Below are 24,493 nucleotides of genomic sequence, written 5' to 3' on the forward strand. Positions count from 1 at the left end.
TGAGGGGACCCCTTTTTTCGAGCATTTCATATGTCCCCATTGAAAGAAGGCCTGACAATCATTACCGACTGTGATTACACTGGAGGCAGGATGCCGAAAACATGTCCTCAGTGAACATGCACAGGGAGGATACTCAGCACCAGTCCTAGTGTCAATCTAAGCCATAGCACTGGTGTCGCTGCACTAGCTATACAAAATTTTGACATTAGATATGGATTTTTCAGAAGATATAAGAAAAAAATCTTAGCAACAGTACAAATGTAAGTACTTAGTAACTAGTCTAATGCCATGAAAATCAGGGTGCCTGGAATCCAGCTTTCAAAGGGTTAGCAGAATTTTATTAATAGCTGAACACCATATTAAAATATACAGATTGCTGTAAACTTAATGGCACTAACAGCAGCACTTATTATGATTAGTTTTATAAGGTACTGGAAAAGTCAGAAAAAAATGCTTTACTTCGGTTTCAGCAATTACAGTACTTTAGATGTCCAAATGAAAAAACATATTTCATTGTAATCTGGGATTCGTGCAATTCTGACATTGAGTCTGAGTGTGAATGATTCCATTCTGAATATATCCTGTGCCAGTTATGCTTGGATGGTCCTCATTTGTGTATTCTGCACATTCCTCGCTTTTATCCATTGTTGTTGTGCATCCAGATTCCTTCCAGTATATAGGTAGCACTTATGACACATAAGCGTAGCAGCAGTGCAAACTTTTAAAGTGATGATGCATTAGAAATAGTAATAATTCACATTTCCTTTTCAAACACATATCTAATTCTAGGTTGTAGAAAGCAGTCATACATCCTAAAGCTTAACTCCAGGAAAAGGAAAATGCTCCCTTGTGGTGGGGCTGCCCCTTCATTGCAAGAGCTAAATGCTTGTTTGCATTTAGAAAGCAATTCTACTTAAATCTCTGATGAGGGAGCACGCATGCTCCGAATGTGCATCAACCCCTGCCATCACGTGACCGGAAGTGATGTCTCAACTGAGGGAATCCCGGAACTAGGAGGACGTGCTGGAAGCCACCAGGACCACCGCCAGATGCCGGAGACCACTATCCATCCAGAGACTTCACATTCCTTCACTACGGCGAATACTTATTAATTTACAAACTCAACCCTACTTATGTTTTGTGAGTGGCCTGTAATACTACACTTTTTATCCATTAAAAGCTTTCATGCTGCGCTTAGAGGGTGTCACCTCTTTCTTCTTGTTCTTCTAGGCTTTAAGAACAGTTACCGCCGCCTCTGGTGGTTACAGGTCCCCTGATATCCTCAAGTACAATGCAGAGGCCAAAGCCCTGTATTGATTGCGAGGATGTCGAGGGACAGTCAACTGCTGGAACATAGGGGAGAAGAGGGGAGCACCAGGTGCCAGGGGAGTGGAGAATTGGGTGATTAAAACTGCTTTATGTGGCCCTCTAAACCTAAACAAGAATTTAAACCTTGCTGTGCTTGGGCCGCCCCACTGCAAGGTAGCATTTTTACTTTTCCTGGAGATACTGTAGGCTTTAAGTGGTCTTTACCAGTTTCTATTTAAAGTATTGAAAATACTTTATGCCTACACAACTTTATGGCAGACAAAGAAAAATCCCTGCCATGCCCCAAGTTACATAGGCTACACAGACATAATAAGAAAAATATAATTCCGTAAGCCCACCATTAGTGTAGAATAACACTTACGATAGTTATATAGTACAGTTTTTATAGAGAGCAATACATTGGACCAAAAAAGCAACAACTGAGGAAAAAAGAGGGACACAAAAATTTGTTTCTAATAGAGAGACAGTTGAGAGATATGCAATAGAAGTGTGGATAGGGGTGTTGTGAATAAACTTACCTCTCAGCCCCACTCCATGGCCTAAACGCAGCATCAGGCAAATGTATATGTATTTTTAATGAAGTTGTCTAGCTGCTGGGGGTGGGGGCCCCTTCAGCACTACAAAATGCAAGCAAACTGCACTAATGTGAATAGATCTGTACATTGTACAGTTATCCCCCATGCTATCTGGGACAGCTGCTTTTGATGACACACCTTAGTTCCAAGTAGGGATTATATGGAACTCTTAAGAACATCTTTTTACAGTATTACACCTCTGTCTTTCAGATAGCAATCTATGTATTCTTTTTATGGTGAGTTAATCATTGAGTGTGCAGATTATACCTGTGCTTATTATTACATTTAAAGTATTTGTAAACATCCTGAACCCAGAAGTAGATAAACACCCCCCACCCACCCTGGAGCCCTCATTCAGTGGTACTGCCCTATCCAGATTCCTGGTTGAGTTGGGTTGATCCGATATTGGAGATTGAAATACCCTGATACTATCCAAATTTCTTGTTACTCCAAAACTCATGAGTTGCTATCCTGTATAGATCTTTTCCTGGGATCAGCCCCTGCTATCAATCTGGTATCCAAGATTCAGTATACTACGAGAGGATTTTCAGATCACTTACCCTTGGTTTGTTGGCTCTCTGCCAAACAACATAGTGCTCTACCTAAACTCCCCTGGCGCTTGAGTGCATTTTGGCTGACATTGCTGCCCACTAACAATAGAGCAGAATAAGGTTTTTTGAGGCTAATGCGCTATATGAGGACTGGTTGCTCAAGTGGAACACCTTTAAATGTGTTTTCTCTGCCATAAATGCAGTCAAAACAGACTCTAAAAACCATGAATTGCTCTTGACTTGGCACATCCAGAGACTTGAATGGGAATATATATTTCAACCTTCTGACTCTTCCAGGACTGCATTTCTCTCAGAGCAGGACATGTTATCTAACCTGTTTAGCCTGTTTAAAAAGCAGAAAAACAACAGTTCTTCTCCAAAATTACTTTCTGAAGAGGGGGGAGCTGACTTGTCATCTCCTTGCCAAAATTGTGAATGTTAGACCCACATCTCCTGTAATAGGGCTTTAATCTGCTGAATTGTGGCCTTGCAAATTCCCCTGCATCAGTTATGTCTGATTTTATTCGGATCTCTACGTTTCATATACGCAGGAAGTTCTGATGAGCTGCTTACAGTCTATGTCCTTACCTAAACTTTCTGATTCCCCGTTTGGATGCCCCTTTCACATTAGAAGAACTTCAGGTGTTGACCAGCTCTTTTCCTATCTCCAAAGCACCTGGAGATTATGGGTTACCCATAAAAGTTTATCAGCAGTGAGCCGAGATTCTTTTTCCACAAATACTGGAGGTTTTCAATGAGGTGAGGGACTGTAACTGGTTTCCACCATCCATGTCCAAGGCCAGGATTATATTACTTTTAAAGCCTGATAAATCTGCTACTGAGTCCAATTCTTATAGGCCCATATCCTTGCTTCAAACTGATATCAAAATACTGGCTAAAGTACTGGCTAGGAGGTTGAATAAGGTAAATGCTACTATTATCAACTTGATAATGGGGGAGCTAGGGTTCTACTGTTGCTGGATGCTAATTAAGCATTTGACAGCATGAAATGGCGGTATCTGTGGATAGTACTAGAAAGGTATGCTTTTGGAGACACCTTAATTGCACGGGTTCTTCTACTATATCACCATCCACAGGCTGTCATAAAGGAGGGAGGTAGGATCTCCTCAGTCTTTGAACTGGTATGTGGTACCAGACAAGGGTATCCTCTCCCCCCCTTTCTATTCACCCTAGCTATAGAACCTCTGGCTGCCAGTATTCAGGCCAACGACACTATTGTCGTTTTTCGATATGGTGTTTTGCAGGAAAAAAACATTTTTTATGCAGATTATATGCAGCTGCTCCTCGGTGACCCTGATTCCTCCTTGGGAGCTGTAATGCCTACAGTTTCTGAATCTAGTGAATATTCGGCCTGGACCATTAATTGAACAAAGTCTTTAGTGTAGTTAACTCCATTTTCTGCTTTCTGCTCTGAAAGAGTGGCACTGCTAGGATTAGACTGGAACAGTTGAACCAGGCTAAGAAGAGGGGTGGTTTTGCCTTCCCAAACCCTTGGTTTTATTATTTGGCAGCCCAATTACAGCATTTGATGGGTGGTGTCAACTAGGAATCTGTTGGGATTGGGGAGGTTAGAGACTCTATATTAGCAGTGATGCTCCATTTTATTGGGGCAAGTTTTCACCAACCATTCTTGATGTAAACCTACTTGTGTGTCCACTTATACAAGATGTGCATGAGGATACTAATTGCTTTCCAAACGGATTCCCTGAGGCTTTACAGGAATGGGAAGTCTTTCTCCACCTTTTACAGGAAATATCAGTAGATTCCCCTCAAACATTACTTATCTCTGCAGTTTCTTCTATCTTGTCTATGAAGAATTACATGCACATGATTCTGAAATCCTCTCTATAACAGTTTTGCCTCTGTAGGGATTTTATCACTGAAGAGTTCCTCTTTTTTTCAGTGTGCCCTTTTTGTACAATCTTTAGTACTGCATTTCAAAGTATACAGAAATACAAACCTTTATACCATGTATAATTCTTCTTTATTCATGGTGTATACTTTGTGAAAACCTTAAAATATCATGTGAGAAATGTTATCTTCATTTGAAAATACCAGTCCATTTATAAAATTAAATTTTTTTGAGGAGCTCCTGTATATTCTAAGTTTAAAGTACATTTTGATGGTTATGATATATAGTACATAATAAGTCTCCTACAGTCTGACTTATTTAAAGGTAACCATAATATTTTATGCTTTGTACAAACGAACAAACTTTTAGTGGACACAACTTTATTAGAGTCTTTTTATATACAATAATTATTTAAAATGTGATGTATATTTTTACTTTTCCATGTTTTAATGGAAAAGTAAAAAAAATGGAAAATCAGGTAAGGAGAACAATCCTTACCTGATTTTCCATTTGTTTTCCTTTAGGTACTGTCAGGGCAGGGCTGTGGAACGGACAGGTAGGCCTAGTGGCAGGGTAACGCACTGGCTGACGACAACCACCACCAACAGACCGAAGTCCCTCAGGGCGCGGAGTCTAAGTCTCAGGCTGCCCTTCACCAGGGCCCCTGATGGTGGGGATGGACTTGACGCAGCCAGGAACCAGGTCGCGGCCCCTGAGACACCCCGGCTGCAGTAATGGCCGCCGCCAATGGCGTGTAGCTGGTGAGAATGACAATAGCGTAGTCAGGCAAGCCGGGTCGACAACAACGGGACAAAACGGTACAGAACAGTAGACAGAGAATAACAGGTCACGGCCGGGTTCAGCAACGGAGGGTCAGATCGAAGGAAAACACAGAGAATGGTCTTAGTCACAAGCCAAGTCAAATACCAGAAGAGTCACGAGCGTATACACAGAGCTGTAGCAAGACAAAGACACAAGTGCAAAGAGCATGTGCGGATCACAGGCTTATATGTACTCAGCCACACCCCTCTGGGGGATGGACCTCAGAGACTTGAAGGCATAAAAGATTCCCACCATGCTCAGCAGAAATCCAAGATGGATGCCAGCACATGGAGTAACATAACCTCTGGGAAAAGGTAGGACCTTGACAGGTACTGAAAGGCAGGAGGTCCAGTGTTGGTATATACAGTATTTTTAAGTATTCTTTGTATAACCATCTAGGACTAGGGAGCAGTTTGTTATTCTGTAGTTAATCCAAATGTATATAATATTGCAGTAAAGTTTGCTAGAAAATTAGCATGCTGTTGACTTAACTTTGTTTATGTTCTTGGAATAACACATATGAAGATTGGCTTGGCATGCCCCACCTATGGAATGTTCAACAGCTAGGCATGATCAGCTCACTTTGCATGGAAAGCTTGAGCTTGCTTTCCTGACTCTGGTAATGATGCCTTATTTGGTGGCCACATACAAAGGAAGAAAAGAAATTGAGTTGCTGTCACATCTCTGTGTTTGTCTTAATACATATAGAAATGGCAAGGACAGGACTGCTTGTGACTGAGGTTTGTCAGTATGTAAAAATGATTTTTGTATATGTTTGTATATCTGATGCAGGCTCAGCGATTGCTGCTTATACTATATAATTTCCCCCTGTTAATGAATTAAAAAGTTATGATTCCATCAGCATTTATAAATGTTCAGGGAGCACAGTATGTGAAGATCTCGGTCATGGCCTCATTTCAAGTCCAGTGAGATATCGCGTAGTGATAAGACATGTTAGTGAACAGCATCATCTTGTCTATGAAGAATTACATGCACAGGTTTCTGTAATCCTCTCTATAATAACAGTTTTGCCTCTGTAGGAATTTTATCACTGAAGAGTTCTTTTTTTCACTGTACTTTTTTGTATAATCTTTATTACTGCATTTCAAAGTATACAGAAATACAAACTTTTATATTTTGGAGGGAGTTGCACAAAAATGAAAATCGAAGATAAACAATCGGCATACATTTCCCATATGTTTACATAGTACCAGTAAGCTAAATAAAAAAGTTGTCAAATCCTATGTGGACAAGAAAGATATTGTCAAAAAGGCAACCTGCACAAATGTAGTGTGAAAGTATCTCGAAATCAAATGAATACTTAGCAGCAACTTGCATGTACAGCGTTCTGCAGTCTTCTTCCTCCCCACTAGGGGATAGAGTAAAGCCAACCATACAAGGATTGAAATGCGTCCAGTTCAGCAAAGACCAGCCGAATTTCGGTCCATGTATCGACAGGGTGGTTGTACAGAAGTCTGTCTACTAATCAACTTCAGTACAATTGCCCTGTTAAATTTTTGCTATTCAATCAGGCTATAACCTGCTGATCAGTGTATTCTGACAGTGGGGAAGTTGCCCAATTGTCAGAATGCAAAGGCACAGTGGGAGGAATCCTCCATCCACCTCTGTGTGGATGGGGGATTAGAGTCATGTTTTGTTTGTTTAGCCCACTGATTAAATTAAAATAAATGATTCATCTATGGGCTTCTTAAGTTAACAAAGAGTAAGGTGATAAAGAGAATAATTTAAAAAAAATCAAAAAACAAGGAGAGGGAGGGGGGTACTGTCTGAGATCAATTGTCCTAACAATGAAATCCAGAATGAGCCGCAGAGCAGCATTGGGGAAGAACAAAACTCTTACCACCATTTATCTACAGCAGGTATACCAAGTGATCAAGAGATAGTGGGCCAGTCGAGTAGATAGATGCAAGCAGCCATATCTTTTTAAAACTTACCATATTTGTTATGACAGACATATACCAATTCTTCAGCTTCCACAATGTAGCCTACTAATCCAATCATCCACTCTGGGTACCTATATTTGCTTATAAAACAGCCTTTTAGTTTTGTAGTGAGCCTGAAAGCTTATTATTAGTCATAATTCCATAGATAATTATTTCCCATTATCATTAGTCACTTAAAGCTGAACTCAAAGAAAAGGAAAAATACACCAATTAATGCAGTTATGTATTTAGAAATATAATTACAATTATTTTTTGTAATGAAGCTGGTATTAGACTCTTACATTCCCTTGAACAACAATACTCAAAATGAGAGAGAAGGAATGGGACTAGGACCCAATTAGATGTGCAGTGACTACATATGTGCCACAATGGAACATGCTGTCAAGGATCACTGAGTTGCTGCTCCTTCATTGTCCAATAACAGGCATGGGGCAGAGAGGTGACAAAGCTATATAGTACAACTATAGCAGAGAAAAGACAGATCACCAACCTGGCTATTCTGTCTGACAGGAATGTGTAAATCTCAGGGCTATGTGTACAATAATACAAATCCTTCAAATCCTTTGACAGAAAGTTTAAATATAAGTATTTTCGCTGTGCATTTAGCTGTTTTCTGATGAGAAAAGGTATTTAGCAGGTTATATTTACTAAAATAACTGCATGTCCATGTTGTGTGTACTGTGAGAGACCAGATATAGTGAATGCAGGGTCCGGGGTTTAGTAACACTTTAAAGTGTCTGTATAGCCCAAGCTTTTTTTATTTTGGGAAGAGAATGGAAAGGTTAAAATTCCTGCCAGCTTCTTTTTTGGTGTCTGGGTACCACTGGGGAAATTTCCATTCACATTCTGTCCCAGTGGTGCAACAGAAAATTAGAAGCTGAGGGGAATCTTTCTCTTAGACAGTTGTCCCCAGAACAGGTGTCTCCATTTCAATGTTTTGCTTTACCTTTACAAAATGTCAAATTACAGAAATACATTGAAAAATATTGTAAACAATTGTAAAATGGATGCTCGGTATTTTGTTGGATTTTGGATTTGTATTAACTTAAAAAAGGTATATTCCCCTTATAGACCTATTCCTATGGCTGGAGGGCTGTGCCTAACTTATGACCTTCAGCACTATGAGGATGCTTTATAATATAAGTTTGCCAGTCACAAATTGAAATCCGTATTAAACAAATTATCGTTTCCCTGCACTGGTTTAATAAATAGGGAAAGACCCATTCTCTGTCTTTTTTTCTTGCAAAATCCCATCAATTGTTTATTGCAGCCGGGATGTAAACCTGTCTCACATCTGCAGTTTCAAGCCTTAAGTTGTAGAATCTATCTTTCTAATATAGAGTGACATAATAACTGGACAGAAGGGTGATGGAAGATTCCCACAGTCCATTTTACAACCATTAACTGGTCAGTTCGTTAAGTAAAAACAAATGCAGTTACACTGTAACCACAATCAATAATGTTGAACAAGAGCAGTCATTAACAGTGCTATTGTGGAAAGCGGACAGTAGAAATCTTTCATGATCCCTTCAGATAAAACCTCTATGTACACACAGTTTAATTTTTTCTAATTAAAAAAACGTAACTTATGTGCATTGGATTCAACAGGAAAGGCTAAGTGATGATGGTTTTAGATATTTTATAGGGTTTTAGGGACTTTTAAATGACTTTTGGGTGTTTTTGTTTTTTGAGTGTAGTTTTTTAGGTTTAGGGTTTAGGGACTTTTAAATGACTTTTGGGTGTTTTTGTTTTTTGAGTGTAGTTTTTACTTTTTTGTGTTACTTTTTATTATTTTTTTGACAACTTGAAATAAAGCAAATAGCAAATTAAAAAAAACAGTCTATTAATAATGAAATTAATTCATAAAAATTGATGTATGTATCAATGAGCTGTATAGTAAACAGAACACATTGATGAAGCTATGACTAGGTAAAATGAGGATGTGATGATGATTCATTATGTTGTTATTTCAAAAAGTGGCTTTGATTTAAAAAAAATCATTCACTGAAGCTGGTGGAAACAGAAGCTTTTGCTTGCCTGACAAAGGCTTCTTCTTGTATAGCAACAGGTGAGACATTGGTGGTGTGTACATCTTTTTTAAAGAATTTTATCAGCAGCTTTACATTTTGTTTTTTAGATTTCTCCTTGGATTTTAACAAGGCAAAATTAGTGGACAATTTTTTTTATTTCTTTGAAACTGATAATTTAGCAAAATTCGTTTTCAGGATTTTTAAAATTTCACACTCATTCCTACTTATAATATTATTGTAATAGTGAAAATGACTAACACAGAAAGCAAATGGCAGTGAACAGGCATAAATCTATCTAATAGCTGCGGCAGTTTATAAACGGATTGAAAAAGGTCAACTTGAACTAACAAAAAAGTAGAAATATTCCTATTTAATCCCTTTATAAGGAGTGCCGAAATAATGTTTAAACTTAAAAGGCAGCACTATAGCAAGTGGTGAAGATATATAGATATATATATATATATACAGTATATATATATATATATATTGGATACTAGCATCAAGGGTAGAGCTTTTACAGCACACAGCCACTCGCTTTCTTTTTTAAGTTCCATAAATCTAAACAAATGATTTCCCTCATAGCTTCCTGGCTTATACATACAGTCCTGCTGCTCTGGCCTTCCACTTCAGGCTCACATCTGTCTCCTGCATACTCTTTTCTGAATGGCTGTTTTGCACACAGCTAGCAGCCCCTTGCTGCCCTGGCTCCCTCCTCTCCTAGGTGGAGCCCTACTGACTCCGGGGCAATGACCTCCTGTCTGCTGGGGTGGAGTCCAGAACCATGGTTAGGCCTCTACAAAAGGCCTGCACATACCTGTGTAATCAGTGTGCTGGATGTTCACAAAACATAGACCCAGGATTGGAGATTTCATCCCTCCCAAATCACTTTGAAATCTCCAGGCCCCAGGTCCTGAAGCCCCTCAAGCTGTTTAGTTGAGAATCCTGGGTTATAACCTTGATTTAGACTGTGGCAGGATACCGCATTGCCACAACATATATATATATTAAATTTTTTATATATATATATATATATATTATATTTTTAATGCATGACAAAGGTTTCTCAGAGGCCTATGGATTAGTTTAAGGGAAAAGAAAGTAGATGCAGACTTCTTTGAGGCTCCAGTTGCCTAACTGAAACTTCAGACTGAGCTGTCCATTAAGAATTGAGTCACTTTTCTGACACACTGTATTCCCATTTGTGTAGTAAAATGAATTGGAGCTTTATCAAAGAAGCAATGGTAAGGCCTGTAAAAACCTAAATCAAGAAACAAATATATACAAAACCACTATTCATTTTTATAATGAAATTTTATGTTAAAATCAAAAGTAATTATGTACCTAGCTAACTTACTATACTTACTATAATCGTTGGAAAGAATCCATGAAAGCTAAAAGTTGTGCGTTTTGTGGAATACTGTTTAATAACAATACCTGAAATTAAAAAAAAACTGTAATTATATTAGGAGAAAATGGTACTGTGTGCACTTACCAGCTTTTGCACGACAGTTTTGGCAGATGTACATAAAATTGCCATGTTGTTGAGTTTTACAGAAGGTATTTGCATTTTAAATGGATGCTCTGTGTTTTAGCTTTTAGTGGCAAGATATTTTAAGGGTTATCCTAGGTAAACAGTCAGCTTTATGCTGACTGTTTACCTGCTTTTACTTTTTACATATTTATGCTTTTTACTTTTTACTGTTTATGCTTTTACTTTTTTACATATATGTTTTGTGTGCAACGGTAATATATTTTAGAACATATGATGATGTATTTCTTCTAAAATGACAGGTATCGGTCTTGGTGTTCTGGTACGGGAATATGGAAAGCTTTCAAATCTGGACAAAGTTTATTTTGCTTTTCCTGGAGAGATTCTGATGCGGATGTTAAAACTCATCATTTTACCATTGATAGTATCCAGCATGATCACAGGTATACTTTTGTCATTTCTGCATACTCCTTTTTCTTATATAACTATATTGAACTTCTTGAAATATGTGGTTATATGGTCAGTGTAGAGAGCTTTGGTGACATGTAAAGTTCAGAAACCAAGAGCAGCCAAGGTAAACTTTGAATTTATTGTAATCAGATCATTTAGGAGGTGAAATCTAAATTCATAACTATGGGTTATTGCATTTATACATTCTTATTACTCTTTGCCATGTGTAACTGAATAAGTAAGACTGTATAACCTTTACATGAACTCAGCTTTATGTACGGAAGTCTATAATAGTAGCTTTCTCTTGTGGATTTTTTATATTGGTCTTCCTGCATGCTGCTGTTGCAAAGGCTGTTTGCACATTATTATTTATTTCACATATTATTGATTATTTAGGGTAGATTACATTTCATCTCAGAAGTCCATGATAGATAACTGGTCCTTTCAAAATAGGAACATTAGTGTACTACAAAATGCTTTTCACCACCAGCTTTTATGGGGGATGGACTTAAAACAGCCCTGGGCAGCTCTTTCCTAAAGCAAACAGTGGTGGACTTTTTTCCTGTGGAAGTGGCTGGTAAAGCTTTCCAATGTTCCTCTGTTTGTTATGCTCCTTATAAATTGCTCATGATTGAGCATATGATGAGCTAGTGATTTTTATGCTATATGGGGTTTAGTACACTGATTGAAGGGAATTTTCTACTACTACACAGAAGAGACAGATGTCTAGGTGAAGCAGAGAAGTTTTTTTCCAGACTTATAGAAAATAATAATTATTATTATTATTATTATACAGGATTTATATAGCACCAACAGTTTGCTCAGCGCTTTACATTATGGTGGGAGACAGTACACGAGACAGTACAGTAACAATACAATTCAATACAAGAGGGGTTTGAGGGCCCTGCTCCTTGGAGCTTACAATCTAGGAGGGAGGGGATAGTGGTACAGGAGGAAATAGCTGTGGGGGATGGAGTGGTTGGAAGAGTGGAGGAGTTCAGTATTAGCTGAGGGCAGGGTAGGCTTCCCTGAAGAGATAGGTTTTCAGAGTGCGCCTAAAGGTGAGCAGAGTAGGTGATAGTCTGATGGATTGGGGTAGGGAGTTCCAGAGGATGGGGGAAGCCCTGGAGAAGTCCTGGAGACGAGCATGGGAGGAGGAGACAAGGCAGCTGGAGAGTAGGAGGTCTTGTGAGGAGCGGAGAATACAGTTTGGGTGATATTTTGAGACAAGATCGGTGATGCAATTTGGGGCATGAACGGCTTTATACGTCAGTGTTAGCGTTTTGAATTTTATCCATTGGGCAATTGGAAGCCAGTGGAGGGATTGGCAGAGGGGGGAGGCAGATACAGAACAGTTAGTAAGGTGGATGAGTCGGGCTGCAGCATTCATGATAGAATGAAGTGGGGATAGCCTGCGGTGAGGTAGGCCAATGAGGAGGGAATTACAGTAGTCGAGGCGTGATATAATAAGGAAGTGAATGAGATTGCTTAGTGGTTTCCGAGGTTAGGAATGGTCGTATCTTGGAGATGTTGCGGAGGTGAAGTCTACATGAGTTTGTCAGCAATTGGACCTGGGGCTCAAAGGACAGATTGGAGTCTAGGATGACACCTAGTACTCTGGCTTGAGGGGTGGAACTGATGTTAGTGTTGTTGGTCTTGATGGAGAAGTCGGGGGGGGGCACGGGCTGGGGGGAATACTAGGAGCTCAGTTTTGGAAAGATTTAGTTTAAGGAAATGGAGTGACATCCAATCCGATATGTCACTTAGTAGGCTTGTGATACGGGCGGAGACTGAAGGGGTGAGGTGAGGGGTAGAGAGATAGATATGTGTGTCGTCACCATAGAGATGGTAATTGAAGCCGTGGGAATTTATCAATTGGCCAAGGGAGGAAGTGTAGATGGAGAAGAGAAGGGGTCCAAGGACAGAACCTTGAGGGACCCCAACAGAGAGAGGGAGTGAAGAGGACATGGCAGCGTTATAGGTAACACTGAAGGAGCGCTGTGATAGATAGGAGGAGAGCCAGGAAAGAGCAGAGACTCTGAGGCCAAGAGAGTGTAGTTTTGTGAGGAGGAGGGGGTGGCCAACCGTGTCAAAAGCTGCAGAGAGGTCGAGGAGTAGGAGTACTGTATAGTGGCCGTTGGTTTTGGCGGTTAGCAGGTCGTTGGTGAGTTTGAGTAGGGCAGTTTCGGTGGAGTGTAGGGGGTGGAAGCCAGACTGTAGGGGATCGAGGAGGTTGTTGTCGGTGAGGTGGGAACTCGCGATTATAGACTAAGCGCTCCAGGAGTTTAGATGTAAATGGCAGCAGGGAGATGGGTCTTAGGTTGTTCAAATCGGTGGGATCCAGGGAGGGTTTTTTAAGTATGGGAGTGATATGCGCGTGTTTTAGAGGGGAGGGGAAGGTGCCAGTAGAGAGGGAAAGATTAAAGATGTGAGTGAGGGAGCGTAGAATGGAAGAAGAGGGTGACCGTAAGAGTTGTGAGGGTCCAGGGGACAGGTGGTGAGGCGGGATTCTGAGAAGACCTTAGTGACCTCTTCAGTAGTAGCGAGGTTGAAGGAGTGGAGTGTTGAGGGGGTTTTAGTGTGAGGAATGCTAGGTGGGGTAGAAGTCTGAGCAGTGGCGATGTCCCTACGAATTGCGTCAATCTTGTTTTTGAAGTGGTTAGCAATCTCGTGGGCGGTGAGTGAGGTACTGGGCGGAGGTGGGGGCAGAGAGAGTAGAGAGTTAAAAGTAGAGAAGAGCCGACGAGGACTGGAGGAGAAGGTATTAATGAGGGTAACAAAGTAGGTTTGTTTGGCAGTGTGAAGGGAGGAAGTGTATGTTAGGAAGGCAGATTTATATCGGGTGAACGCTTGTTGGGATTTGGTTTTATGCCATAGCCACTCCAGTGTACGACTACGTCATATGAGATTTTTGGTGTGGTCAGTCTGCCAGGGTTGTAGCGGTCGGGGCCTAATGCTTTGTGTTGTTGGGGGTGCAAGCGAGTCTAGAGCGGCTGACAGCGAGTTGTTGTAGACAGTAGTGGCCAGGTCAGGGCAGGACAGGGGAAGGATACTGTCGTAAAGTTAGTCAGCTGCAGAGTGGAAGGGAGCAGGGTTTAAGTTACGGAGGTTTGTGCTGGTGATTGTTTGACGTTTGGAGGGATAGGTGTTTAAGGACGAGGAGACGGAGAAGGTGATGAGGTTGTGATCAGAGAGAGGAAAGGGGGTGTTCGTGAGGTTGTAGGGAGTGCAAAGATGAGAGAAGACAAGGTCTAGAGTGTTCCGTTGGAGTAAGTGGTGGACTGTATACACTGTGCAAGTGCAAAAGAAGAGGTTAAGTGGAAGAGTTGAGATGTAGCCAGGTTATTGATGTTGATAGGGATGTTGAAGTCTACAAGGATGATAGTGGGTAGCTCAGAGGAGAGAAAGAAGGATAGCCAGGCGGAGAAGTCATCGAGAAAGCGGGACACGGGTCCAGGAGGCTGATAGATCACTGCAATCCTCAGAGAGATTGGAGAGAATAGCCGGATGCAGTGGGTCTCCAAAGAAGAGAAGAATAGAGAAGGAGGGTTTGGGAGGACTTGGAAGGTGCTCTGTGGTGACAGGAGCATACCAACCCCACCACCTTTCCGACCGCTGGGTCTGGGTGAGTGGGTCCAGATGAGACCTCCATAGGAGAGAGCCGCGGGGGAGGCAGAGTCTGCTGCTTGGATCCAGGTTTCGATGATCACTAGGAGGTTAAGGGAGCGGGAGACAAAGAGGTCGTGGATGGCGGTGAGCTTGTTGCAGACCGATCTGGTGTTCCAGAGTGCACATGAAAAAGGGAGGGTGGTTTTGGGGAGCAAAGGGACAGATATGAGATTGAGGGGGTTGCGGCAGTTCACTGAAGAAAGAGGATGCCTTGTGTGTGGGCGAGGTAGTGGAGGACCAGGGTTCGGGGAGATATCCCCAGAGGTTAGGAGAAGAAGCAGGGTGAGAAAGGTGGCATGGGAGCGGGATGTACATGAGAGCGTATGTCTACCAGTTATGGCGTTTGGGTCAGTAGGAGAGTGGAGTATCAACAGGAGGTGATGAGAGCAGTAGTAGGGAGATGGAAGCAGTGAAGGTGAGATGTACAGTTGTTTGGGTGGAGCAGAGGGACAGAGAAAAGAGATTTTGGGAACGGAGGAGAGGAATATGAAAAGGAGGAGTAGAGGAGGCATTTTAAGAAGGTATACGGAGTGGCAGTCAGGTGTGGTAAAATGTTTCTCAGGGTGCTTGATTGCAGATAGTCCAGCATGCAGTAGAGTATCTCATTGTTGTCTCTTCCTGCAGCTAGAGTTTAACCACTTCCCGACCGGCCGTTGTATATAAACGGCCGGACGGTGGCACTGCAGGGTCGGGTGGCCGTCTATAAACGGCCTCCCCGCACCCTGCTTGTGCGCGCTCCCTGGGAGCTCGCAGCACCGCGATCCGGTGCCCGCTGTGTCCTCCGGACACAGTGAAACACCGATCGTCGGACAAGACCTCTGTACGAGGTCCCAATCATGTGATCACTGATTGGCCAATCAGTGATCACATGCAAAGTAGTAAGCAAGATGTCACTTCTGACATCATTGCTTACTATGTGTGAAATCTGTGAATGATCACAGAGGTCACATGGTACAAGGCTATTCACAAAAGCCTTGTACCATGTGACAAGCTGTGACCAATCACAGCTCACTCTGTATTTCTCAATGAGTGCAGGTATGCACACAGAGAGAAAGAGAAATGATTGATTTTACATCCTATATGGGTGTAAAAGCAATCAGTGTAAAAAAAAAAAAAAAATCTTCATCACCCCTCACAAGTAGTACAGTGTCACCATGGTGACACTGTACTGCTAGGGTGACAGTATGTAAAAAAAAAAATAAAAATAAAAAATAATAATATAAAAAAATTAAATAAAAATGTAAAAAAAATGTTTAAAAATTATAATTTTTGCTTATAAACTAATTTGGATTTTTTTTTTTTTACTAAAAAGATAACGGAATAAATTTTGGCTAAGGTTTATGATGAAATATTATTTATTTGCAAAATTTTATTAAAAAAACACTTTTTTTAAAAATTTTTGGACATTTCATTTACATAGCAAAAAAAATACAAATCCCAGTGGTGAATAAATACCACCAAAATAAAGCTTTATCTATCTAAAAAAAATGGTAAAAAATTCATTTGGGTACAGTGTTGCATGACCGCGCAAATGTCATTCAAAGTGTGATAGCGCTAAAAGCTGAAAATTGCCCTGGTCAGGAAGGGGGTAAAAGTGTCCGGTCTGGAAGTGGTTAAATGATGGGCTGGAACAACATTTACTTCCATCTTCACGTCAACATTAAAATGCTCAACCCTTTGGTAAAGCCAGTGCACCAACCCCCATACTGTCTGGCCCATGGGAGCATTCCTCTATTAGATTTCGTAGTACATGCAACCATTCTTTAAAGATTGATAAATACCTAAAATGGTGCAGCTTAAAAATTCTACTTTGATATTCTGGTTTCTCTTCAGACTGAATAAATGTTTTGCCTTTTACTAAAGATTTTCGTGGAGAGGAACAACTATGAGTTTATTCCAATTTTGTGAGGCTTGGGAACAGAAAAAAAATCTACTTTGGCAAGGTTGAACAGAGATTGGAGAGTTCATAGTGAGATTTACAGTATATAAAAACATTTACAAACTATTTTTATACTGTTCTATATTTAATTAATTGTAAGCTTTCTCTCTTTGACCTGTCATTAAAATTCACACTTAACATAAATCTTAATGATGTGCCATTATTATGAAATTACATTACTATAAATTAAATTTTTTTTATATATATATATATATATATATATATATATATTAATTATAACAAGGTTTTTAAAACAGGAATGTGCCCTTGTAATATTATCCACAACAAATTGATCTAGTTAAAATATGTAAGTAAAATTTTTTCCTTACTTTAAATAGAGCAGGGAAGGGTTAGAACTCCTGTTGTGTTTATTGCCATCCAGCACTTCATCAACCACTTCTCAACAGCCCAAATCCCTGTTGCAGTGTGTGCAAACCTGGTCAAGAACTACAGGAAACGTTTGACCTCTGTAATTGCAAACAAAGGCTTCTGTGCCAAATATTAACACTGATTTTCTCAGGTGTTCAAATACTTATGTTCAGCAGTTCAAGACAAATAAATTCTTTACAAATCATACAATGTGATTTCCTGAATTTTTTTTTTAAATCTGTCTCAGAGTGGGAATGCACCTACAATGTGAATTTCAGACCCCTCCATGATTTCTAAGTGGGAGAACTTGCAAAATCGCAGGGTGTTCAAATACTTCTGTTCCTCACTGTATATATATATATATATGTGATTTTGCATTTCCGGGTAGGGAACGTGTGTGAGGCACCCTGTCAATCACTGGGTCCTGGCCGGTGATTATTCGCTGGTGCCCGGTGATTGCTGACCATCTCTGATGGAAAGGAGAACTGTTTGTAAACGAGACAGTTCTCTTCCCTGTCAGCTATTGCACACTGCTTTGGATGGCTGTGCACAGCACAGCCATCCAAAGCAGTGTGCTCACAGTGAAGCACACGGACACAGACACAAGTAAAAAAAGCACACAGTTAACCCTTTGATTGCCCCTCATGTTAACCTCTTCCTGCCCAGTGCCATTAGTACAGTGTCAGTGCTTTTTTTTAGCACTGATCACTGTATTGGTGTCACTGGGGATGTCAGTGTCACCAAGTCAGTTCCCCCCAGTGTCAGATTGCCAGCCGCAGTCAGACTATAAGTTGCTGATCGCTGCCATTACTAGTAAAAAAAAAAAATCCCAGTATATATACACCACCATTTGTAAATGCTATAACTTTCACGTAAACCAAATAATTTACACGTATTGGAACATGTATATATAGCGCAAAAAAATAAAAACGCACAGGCAATCAAATACCACAGAAAGAAAGCTCTATTCGTGGGAAAAAAGGACATAAATTTAATTTGGGTGCAGTGTTGCATGACTGCGCAATTGTCAGTTAAAGTAACGCAGCGCTTTAACGCAAAAAATGGCCTGGTCAGGAAGGGGGGTAAATCCTCCTGTTGACAATAGCATCACCTGACAGGAAGTAAGGGTACATTTGAAACAGGAGCACAGGCAAAAATACAGCTCTGGTATGTGTTCTAGCCTTTTCATACTCTGCTAAAGAACTAAAAATATTTGTGTTGCTGTTAAGTACTCTAACCTTCTATCTAAAAATAATGTCAGCAGGACAGGAAATAATAGTAAATCTCTCCAACAGTCACAGATAGCAGTAAAACATGCAAGGGTTTCAAATATACCCCACTCCAAATCTGACATAGAAAGTTTTGGCTGGAAATACACTTAATATATTAGACTGATTTCCCCATTGTATTCTACCATATTAAATCATGCTTACAGTGAGCCTGTATCTACTGGCTGCTGAAATGAAAGATAAGGCAGAGGACATTAATGAGTGATACTTGTTAAAGTAGAACTATAGGCAAAACCTTTTTTTTTTCATTTTGGATAGAGTAAGGGAGGGTTATACCCGTTAGATATTATTTACCATCTGTGTCTCATTGCAGAGATTTACCTTCACATCTTGTGCCAAGCAGGAAGTGAGGGGAAATCCCTGCAAATTAAGGGAATCCCTTGGAGCCTCTAAGGTCTCCAGAACTAGTGTCTCCATTGATAGATTTTCCCTCTATTACTTTTCTGGGGACAACCTGAAATTTGGGATTTTATTTTATTTCACTTTCAAAGATAATGGTAAGGGCTCATGTACACTGCAGCTGCTAAACTGATGTTCAGGAGCTGTTCGGTGTTTTTTTCAGCAGCCGCTGAACTCTCCCTAAAGTTTTCCTATGTGTCCATGTACACATAGTCGTTTACAGTCATTTACAGGTAGTTGAGTTTACAGTCAGTTTTTTTAAGGCACCAAAATTGTGTTCAGGAGTAGATTTTACCGGTGTTTCAAACGTCAAACACGTGTAAATGCTTGTAAAAGTGGTTAACGGCGTTCATAAGCATTTGCGTTTAGAAGTGTTTTTTGACTGGTCCATATCCAGATGCTGTCCAAAGCCTTTTTTCATCATCAGAAATGCATGCAAAGCCTTTTCCATGTATTCAAATGGACCCGGTACACTAGCGCAGTCAGTTCCAGGTTTCACGTGAAGGACAGAAAAGACAGGTCATCTCAACACATACTGCTCTCTCTGCTTCTGCTCTCTCTATTTCTCTCAAAATGTCTGAAATAGTTAATTATTTACTATTTTTCAGTGCATTCTGGGCATTTGGGAGGGTCTCCTGAGGTTATCTTTTAAAAACACTTCTAAACACAAACGCGCATAAACGCGGTATGCAAACGCGGCTAAACTGATATTTTTTAACCTACGTTTTCCAGCAGTCAGTTTCCATCATTCAGAAGAGTTTTCCAAACCCCCTGTATACATGAGCCCTTAACAGGACAAATACGAAGGGTTACTCTCCCCAGCGAGGACACAGACAGCAATAAAAACCTAATAGGTGATCTAATCCATCTCCACTCATCATGAAGCAACAAATTTAGAAACTTCAGCTTTGTCCCTCGTTCCAAAATAGGTGATAAACTCATAAGAGATGTTGCAGGTTGGCAAAATGCAGCATAAATGATTAGAATGTTTTGGGGGGTTTTTTCAACTATGCTGCACTACTTTTTTAGGAGGCATCAGCCTCTACATTCCCATAATTATTTAGAGGCTTACTATATTATGTACTTTTCTTTACAGCAACATAAATACAGCTCTAATCTTAAAGGTCACAAAGCAATAAATGAAAACATGCACTGTAATTCCTTCACCATATCAAGGATGTGAATCCTCAGCTATCTTGCCATGGAAAAGTACAGATATGTTCCTCCAATAGTGAATAAACACCTCACCTTGAGAATGAAGAGCTCAGTACTCCTAACACATATCTTTCTGCACAAACTTTCTGATAAGATATGCTGGCAGACATTTATTTATTAACTTCCTTATGTAACCTGACCTTGCCTTTAATTGTTGCCCTTACACATTTTTTAGGAACTTTTTTCATTTTCAAAATATGTCATTATGTAATCAAATAAAGAAAAGGGAAATATAAAGAGTGAAGGGAGTTGCTGTTCCAATTTTTGCTTTTTATAGCCATTATACTGTATTTGACCTTTTCTACCTACATGTCAAGGTAAACCTAACTTAAATTCCCCCTAAAAATTGTATCATACATATTTTCGGTTGCTCTTTCTGCTTCATGCTTTTAACTTTGTACTATTTCGTTTGATGTGATCAGCTTGTAAACCCTGTCATCCTGGAAGGTTGTCATCCTCATCCCTTCATTCTCAGTCCTTCCAACCTTCTGTTTACCAATATTCACTGAATTGAGTAGCTCTAGAAATGATGGCATTAAAGTTCAAATTAAAAATGTATAAACAATTTACAGACCAACAACCCCGCATATATAGAAAAACTTCACATGTGTGCAAGTACTGATTGCTACATATTAAACATCCACACGAAAAAAACATATTTTCACATTTATAAAAATTTTATTAGCATTTGTGAAAATACCATGTTATTTTTTTAATAGGACTACATAATTTTTATTTCATAAGTCATCTTATAAGTTATGGGGGTCTTTGGTAAATTTTCAAGTGAATGATATACATTTTAGCAAGTGTGTGCAAAAAATGAAAAAAGTTGGCTCGACAATGAAAGTGTTGTTAAGGTTTGTTCACAGCATAGTTTCTGAAAACAGTGCATTAAATTATCATTTGTTTACATCCACAGGTGTTGCAGCTCTGGACTCAAACGTATCTGGAAAAATTGGTCTTCGAGCTATTGTGTATTACTTTTGCACCACAGTCATAGCAGTTGTTTTAGGTAATCATATTGAATTGTTACTTATTAGGGCTTTGCTGTAGTCTTTTCCACAACTTCATTTGAAAGGATAAGTGCACCTTAAATTGTATGTCAACTTTAGCAATAAATTCTCTTATTTGCTCCCTTTTGTTCTATTAAATATACAATTGAAAGCTTTTTTGACAAGTGCGAAAAATAGATTTTCATCCAGCCAGAAAGTCTTCAAATTCTTCTAAGTCCTGCACCTTGTCCCTGTCCTAGCCCGCACTCCATTCCATTAATTGGGAAGCCTGTCTTCACCTTGACATGCTATTGACAGGCTCTCCACTTATGTGAATACATTTTGACTACACATGTGTAAGGGATGAGGTGCAGGACTGAGAACATTTTGAAGAGTTGTTCTGCAGCACCGGACTGAACCTTGGCAAAATTGACTTTCTGTCACTGGCATCAGGATCTGAAATTGTGCGTTGAACCATTTGCTAAATAAATGGATTCTAAATGTATATGTTTGGTATACCCTGTTATAGGAGAGAATGGCCCTAGAGTGGATAGAAAAGACCCTTATTTGTTTCAGCATGACAGTGCATCTGTTCACAAAGTCAGGTCCATAAAGACATGCTTTGACAAGTATAGTTTGGAGAAAACCAAGTGGCCTGCATAGAGCCCTGAGATTAGAAGAAAAGAAGGAGCGCCCGATGTCCAAAAGAATGCACTTTTGATGGTAGATTAGGAGGCATTTATTGAGAGTAATGACAAGTACATCAAGCCAACGCATTTCAGGAGAAAAGACTCCCCCTTCTTCAGAGCTTTTTTTAAGAAGTTTAGAAAAAAATGAAGGATCCTTTCTCAATGGTTTGGATACAGGGCTTTACAGACTAAATAGAAAATCTGTAAAGCCCTATATCCAAACCATTGAGAAAGGATCTTTCATTTTTTTTTCTAAACTTCTTTAAAAAAAAAAACCCTGAAGAAGGGAGAGTATTTTTCTCCCGAAACGCATTGGCTTCATGTACTTGTCGTTAATCTCAATAAATGCCTCCTAATCCACCATCAAAAGTGCAATCTTTTGGACATTGGCACTCCTTCTTTTCTACTATTCCAAGTATATGTGTGGAAACGACCTCAAGGCCGTACCAGAAAGGCAGCAGCCTAAACCCTAAGAGGTTTTACCGCCAATATCCACCATTGGGTACAACTGACTGGAAATCTGCAAGGCAGAATGTCTTATGCAACATCAGTCCCTGACCTCAAAACATTTTTTGGCTGAAGAGCTACAAATTTTTTACAGATGCACTTTTGTGGAAATCCTTTCTAATCCTTTATAATCAAAAAGGGGGGCCAACCCCATTTAAGCTCATTGTTTTGAAACAAGATGTCCAATGACTTTGTATACAGGTGTCTTGGTCAGGTACTGTATACACAAACCTTTTTTCATGTCTTTATATTGATAGGACACATAGCCTTTGTTCAAGAGAAGAAATGTTTTCATCTATATTCTAGCGACATATTAAGCAAAAAGACAACATTATTAAAAATGTGATGAATTGCTGTTGTGAATATACTGCACATTTTTCATTTGATGCACTAGAAGTTTATTTTAAATTTTTACTTACACCCTTAAAATCAACATGTATATTTATACAGGAATTGTACTGGTGGTGAGCATCAAACCAGGTGTGTCTCAAAGTGCTGAAGATATCGACAGAACAGGAAGTACTCCAGAAGTAACTACAGTTGATGCACTACTTGATCTGATTAAGTGAGTTAAAAACTTTATTATATGCTCAGGGATACTATTTATTAGAAGTTTTTATTTCATCCTATTCATCGTTTGCAGAAAATAGTCATTAATCTTGTCTAATATATTTAAAGAGACCCAGAATTTCATCATCTGTAAAACATACAATAGTAATACCCAACAGCAAAATGTTGGCTTTAGATAGACTTTCATCATTCACAAAGACTTTTTAGCATGTTTAAAATCTCTAAAAGTGAGGAACAGTCCACACAAAATTGGTATTCACAGTTTTGGTAGATGTTGATGAATTCAGTTTAGCTTTTTACCTTTCAAGAACTGTGTTGTTAAGATCTCTGTGGGCTAATTAAGGCCCATTCACACTTGGCAATTTGGAATCCCTGGCAGACTGGCCTCAAATCTGTCCATGATTCCAAATTGCAGTAAAATGCATGACATGTGTTTGGGTGCCGTAATTCTTAATAGAACCCAAATGCTGTGTGATTTTGCCATGATTGTCACACAACAGAATGGCGTGGAAATTGCGACAAAACATGTGAATCTCATCACGTGTGAATCTCATCACCCAAAAAGGAGCAGGAGCTTCTTTTGGGTGACAAGCGCACATACGGCAGCCCATTGAAGCGAATGGACTGACCTATGTGCAACATGCGTACACACGTATGAATCACACTTAGAAAATTACGAGCAAGAACACTCATTCCAGCTAGAGGGGATTTGAACAGGGCCTAACACCAGCCCATTGGGCTGGCTATATGCAGTTCCTATGCATAGACAAGGCAGTTTACCTGATGTCCTATTGCTTCAGTTCAAACCAATGCGTTGAGTTGGTGTGTAATAAAAAAGCAATAGGACATGTTGCATTTTTGCAACCCATCACAACACGCTGCCACGTAGAGAGTTTCACAGAATTTAATGTTAAAGTTATCCAAAGGAAAAAAAAACAAGCACTGCAATGTGTTTTACCAATGCCTTGTCAAGTGTGTACATAACACACACCTTAACCTGTTGGTGTGATTGTGCCCTGTATTGGGTGGGAGTTGTTTGTTCCCTAAGAGATTTGAGAATCCAGTGGGATTCTTGCTCTTCAATATCTGATATATGAACTTTGGGTGATCTGACCCCTGAAAAATGATCACTTTATATTAACCATAGTTGCAGGAAGATTGAAAAGCGCAGCGCGGCAGTGCTAGGGTTATTGCTAGGATTGATTAAAAATAAGATCCTGGTATGCTTTGATTTCACTATTGTGAGCTGAAAGGAACAAACATAGTTTGTACAGTCTTTGTTTATGTACTCTTTTACTGAAGAAATCTATTTATTATTTGTTTTGGAATAACGTGTACTTTTCCTTTGTATTAACTACTCTGCTTTGCATAGAACTAAGGCAATATTCCAGGTATTAATCATGGTATAATTGCTTCATATTGGTTACCAGCTCTGTTTACTGTTGCTCAACTGCAACAATTACAGTAAATGGATACAGTTCAGATATATTGATCCCTTCTTATTTGAATAAAGATTTGGGCATATTGATGCACTGTTATGCTGACTTGAGTTGATTTCTCATTCTGCCTGCCACCAAAACATAGCATTATGGGCAATCCGCATTCAAACACTGGGCATATTTACATTTAAAGAGCATCTATAGTCTCGGGTCAATAGGGCTGAATTTACTATAGGCAGTTCACTTAGCAGGGGAATTTTCCCCAAAGCTTAGTGAATGAGGTGAACCTCTGCCGACTTTCATCCACCAGCCATATGCAAGCAAAAATGCTGG

General features: G+C 39.7%; 1 protein-coding gene and 1 non-coding gene across 2 annotated transcripts in view; both read left to right on the forward strand.

The window, feature by feature from the left end:
• Positions 1 to 24,493, forward strand: part of SLC1A1 (solute carrier family 1 member 1) — an 80,056-nt gene that overhangs the window by 25,955 nt on the left and 29,608 nt on the right. The window contains exons 3-5 of the mRNA XM_089656698.1: positions 10,936 to 11,076; positions 20,883 to 20,975; positions 22,602 to 22,716. Coding sequence (XP_089512824.1) covers positions 10,936 to 11,076; positions 20,883 to 20,975; positions 22,602 to 22,716 — 349 coding nt within the window. The remainder of the gene's footprint in view (positions 1 to 10,935; positions 11,077 to 20,882; positions 20,976 to 22,601; positions 22,717 to 24,493) is intronic.
• Positions 16,566 to 16,684, forward strand: LOC149441968 (U5 spliceosomal RNA). Its single transcript, XR_016307257.1, has one exon. It is a non-coding gene; the product is annotated as a U5 spliceosomal RNA (small nuclear RNA).

The sequence above is a fragment of the Staurois parvus genome, unplaced genomic scaffold, assembly GCF_062004578.1.
Source record: "Staurois parvus isolate SC_StPar_1 unplaced genomic scaffold, SC_StPar_1.0 ptg000929l, whole genome shotgun sequence".
NCBI lineage: Eukaryota > Metazoa > Chordata > Amphibia > Anura > Ranidae > Staurois > Staurois parvus.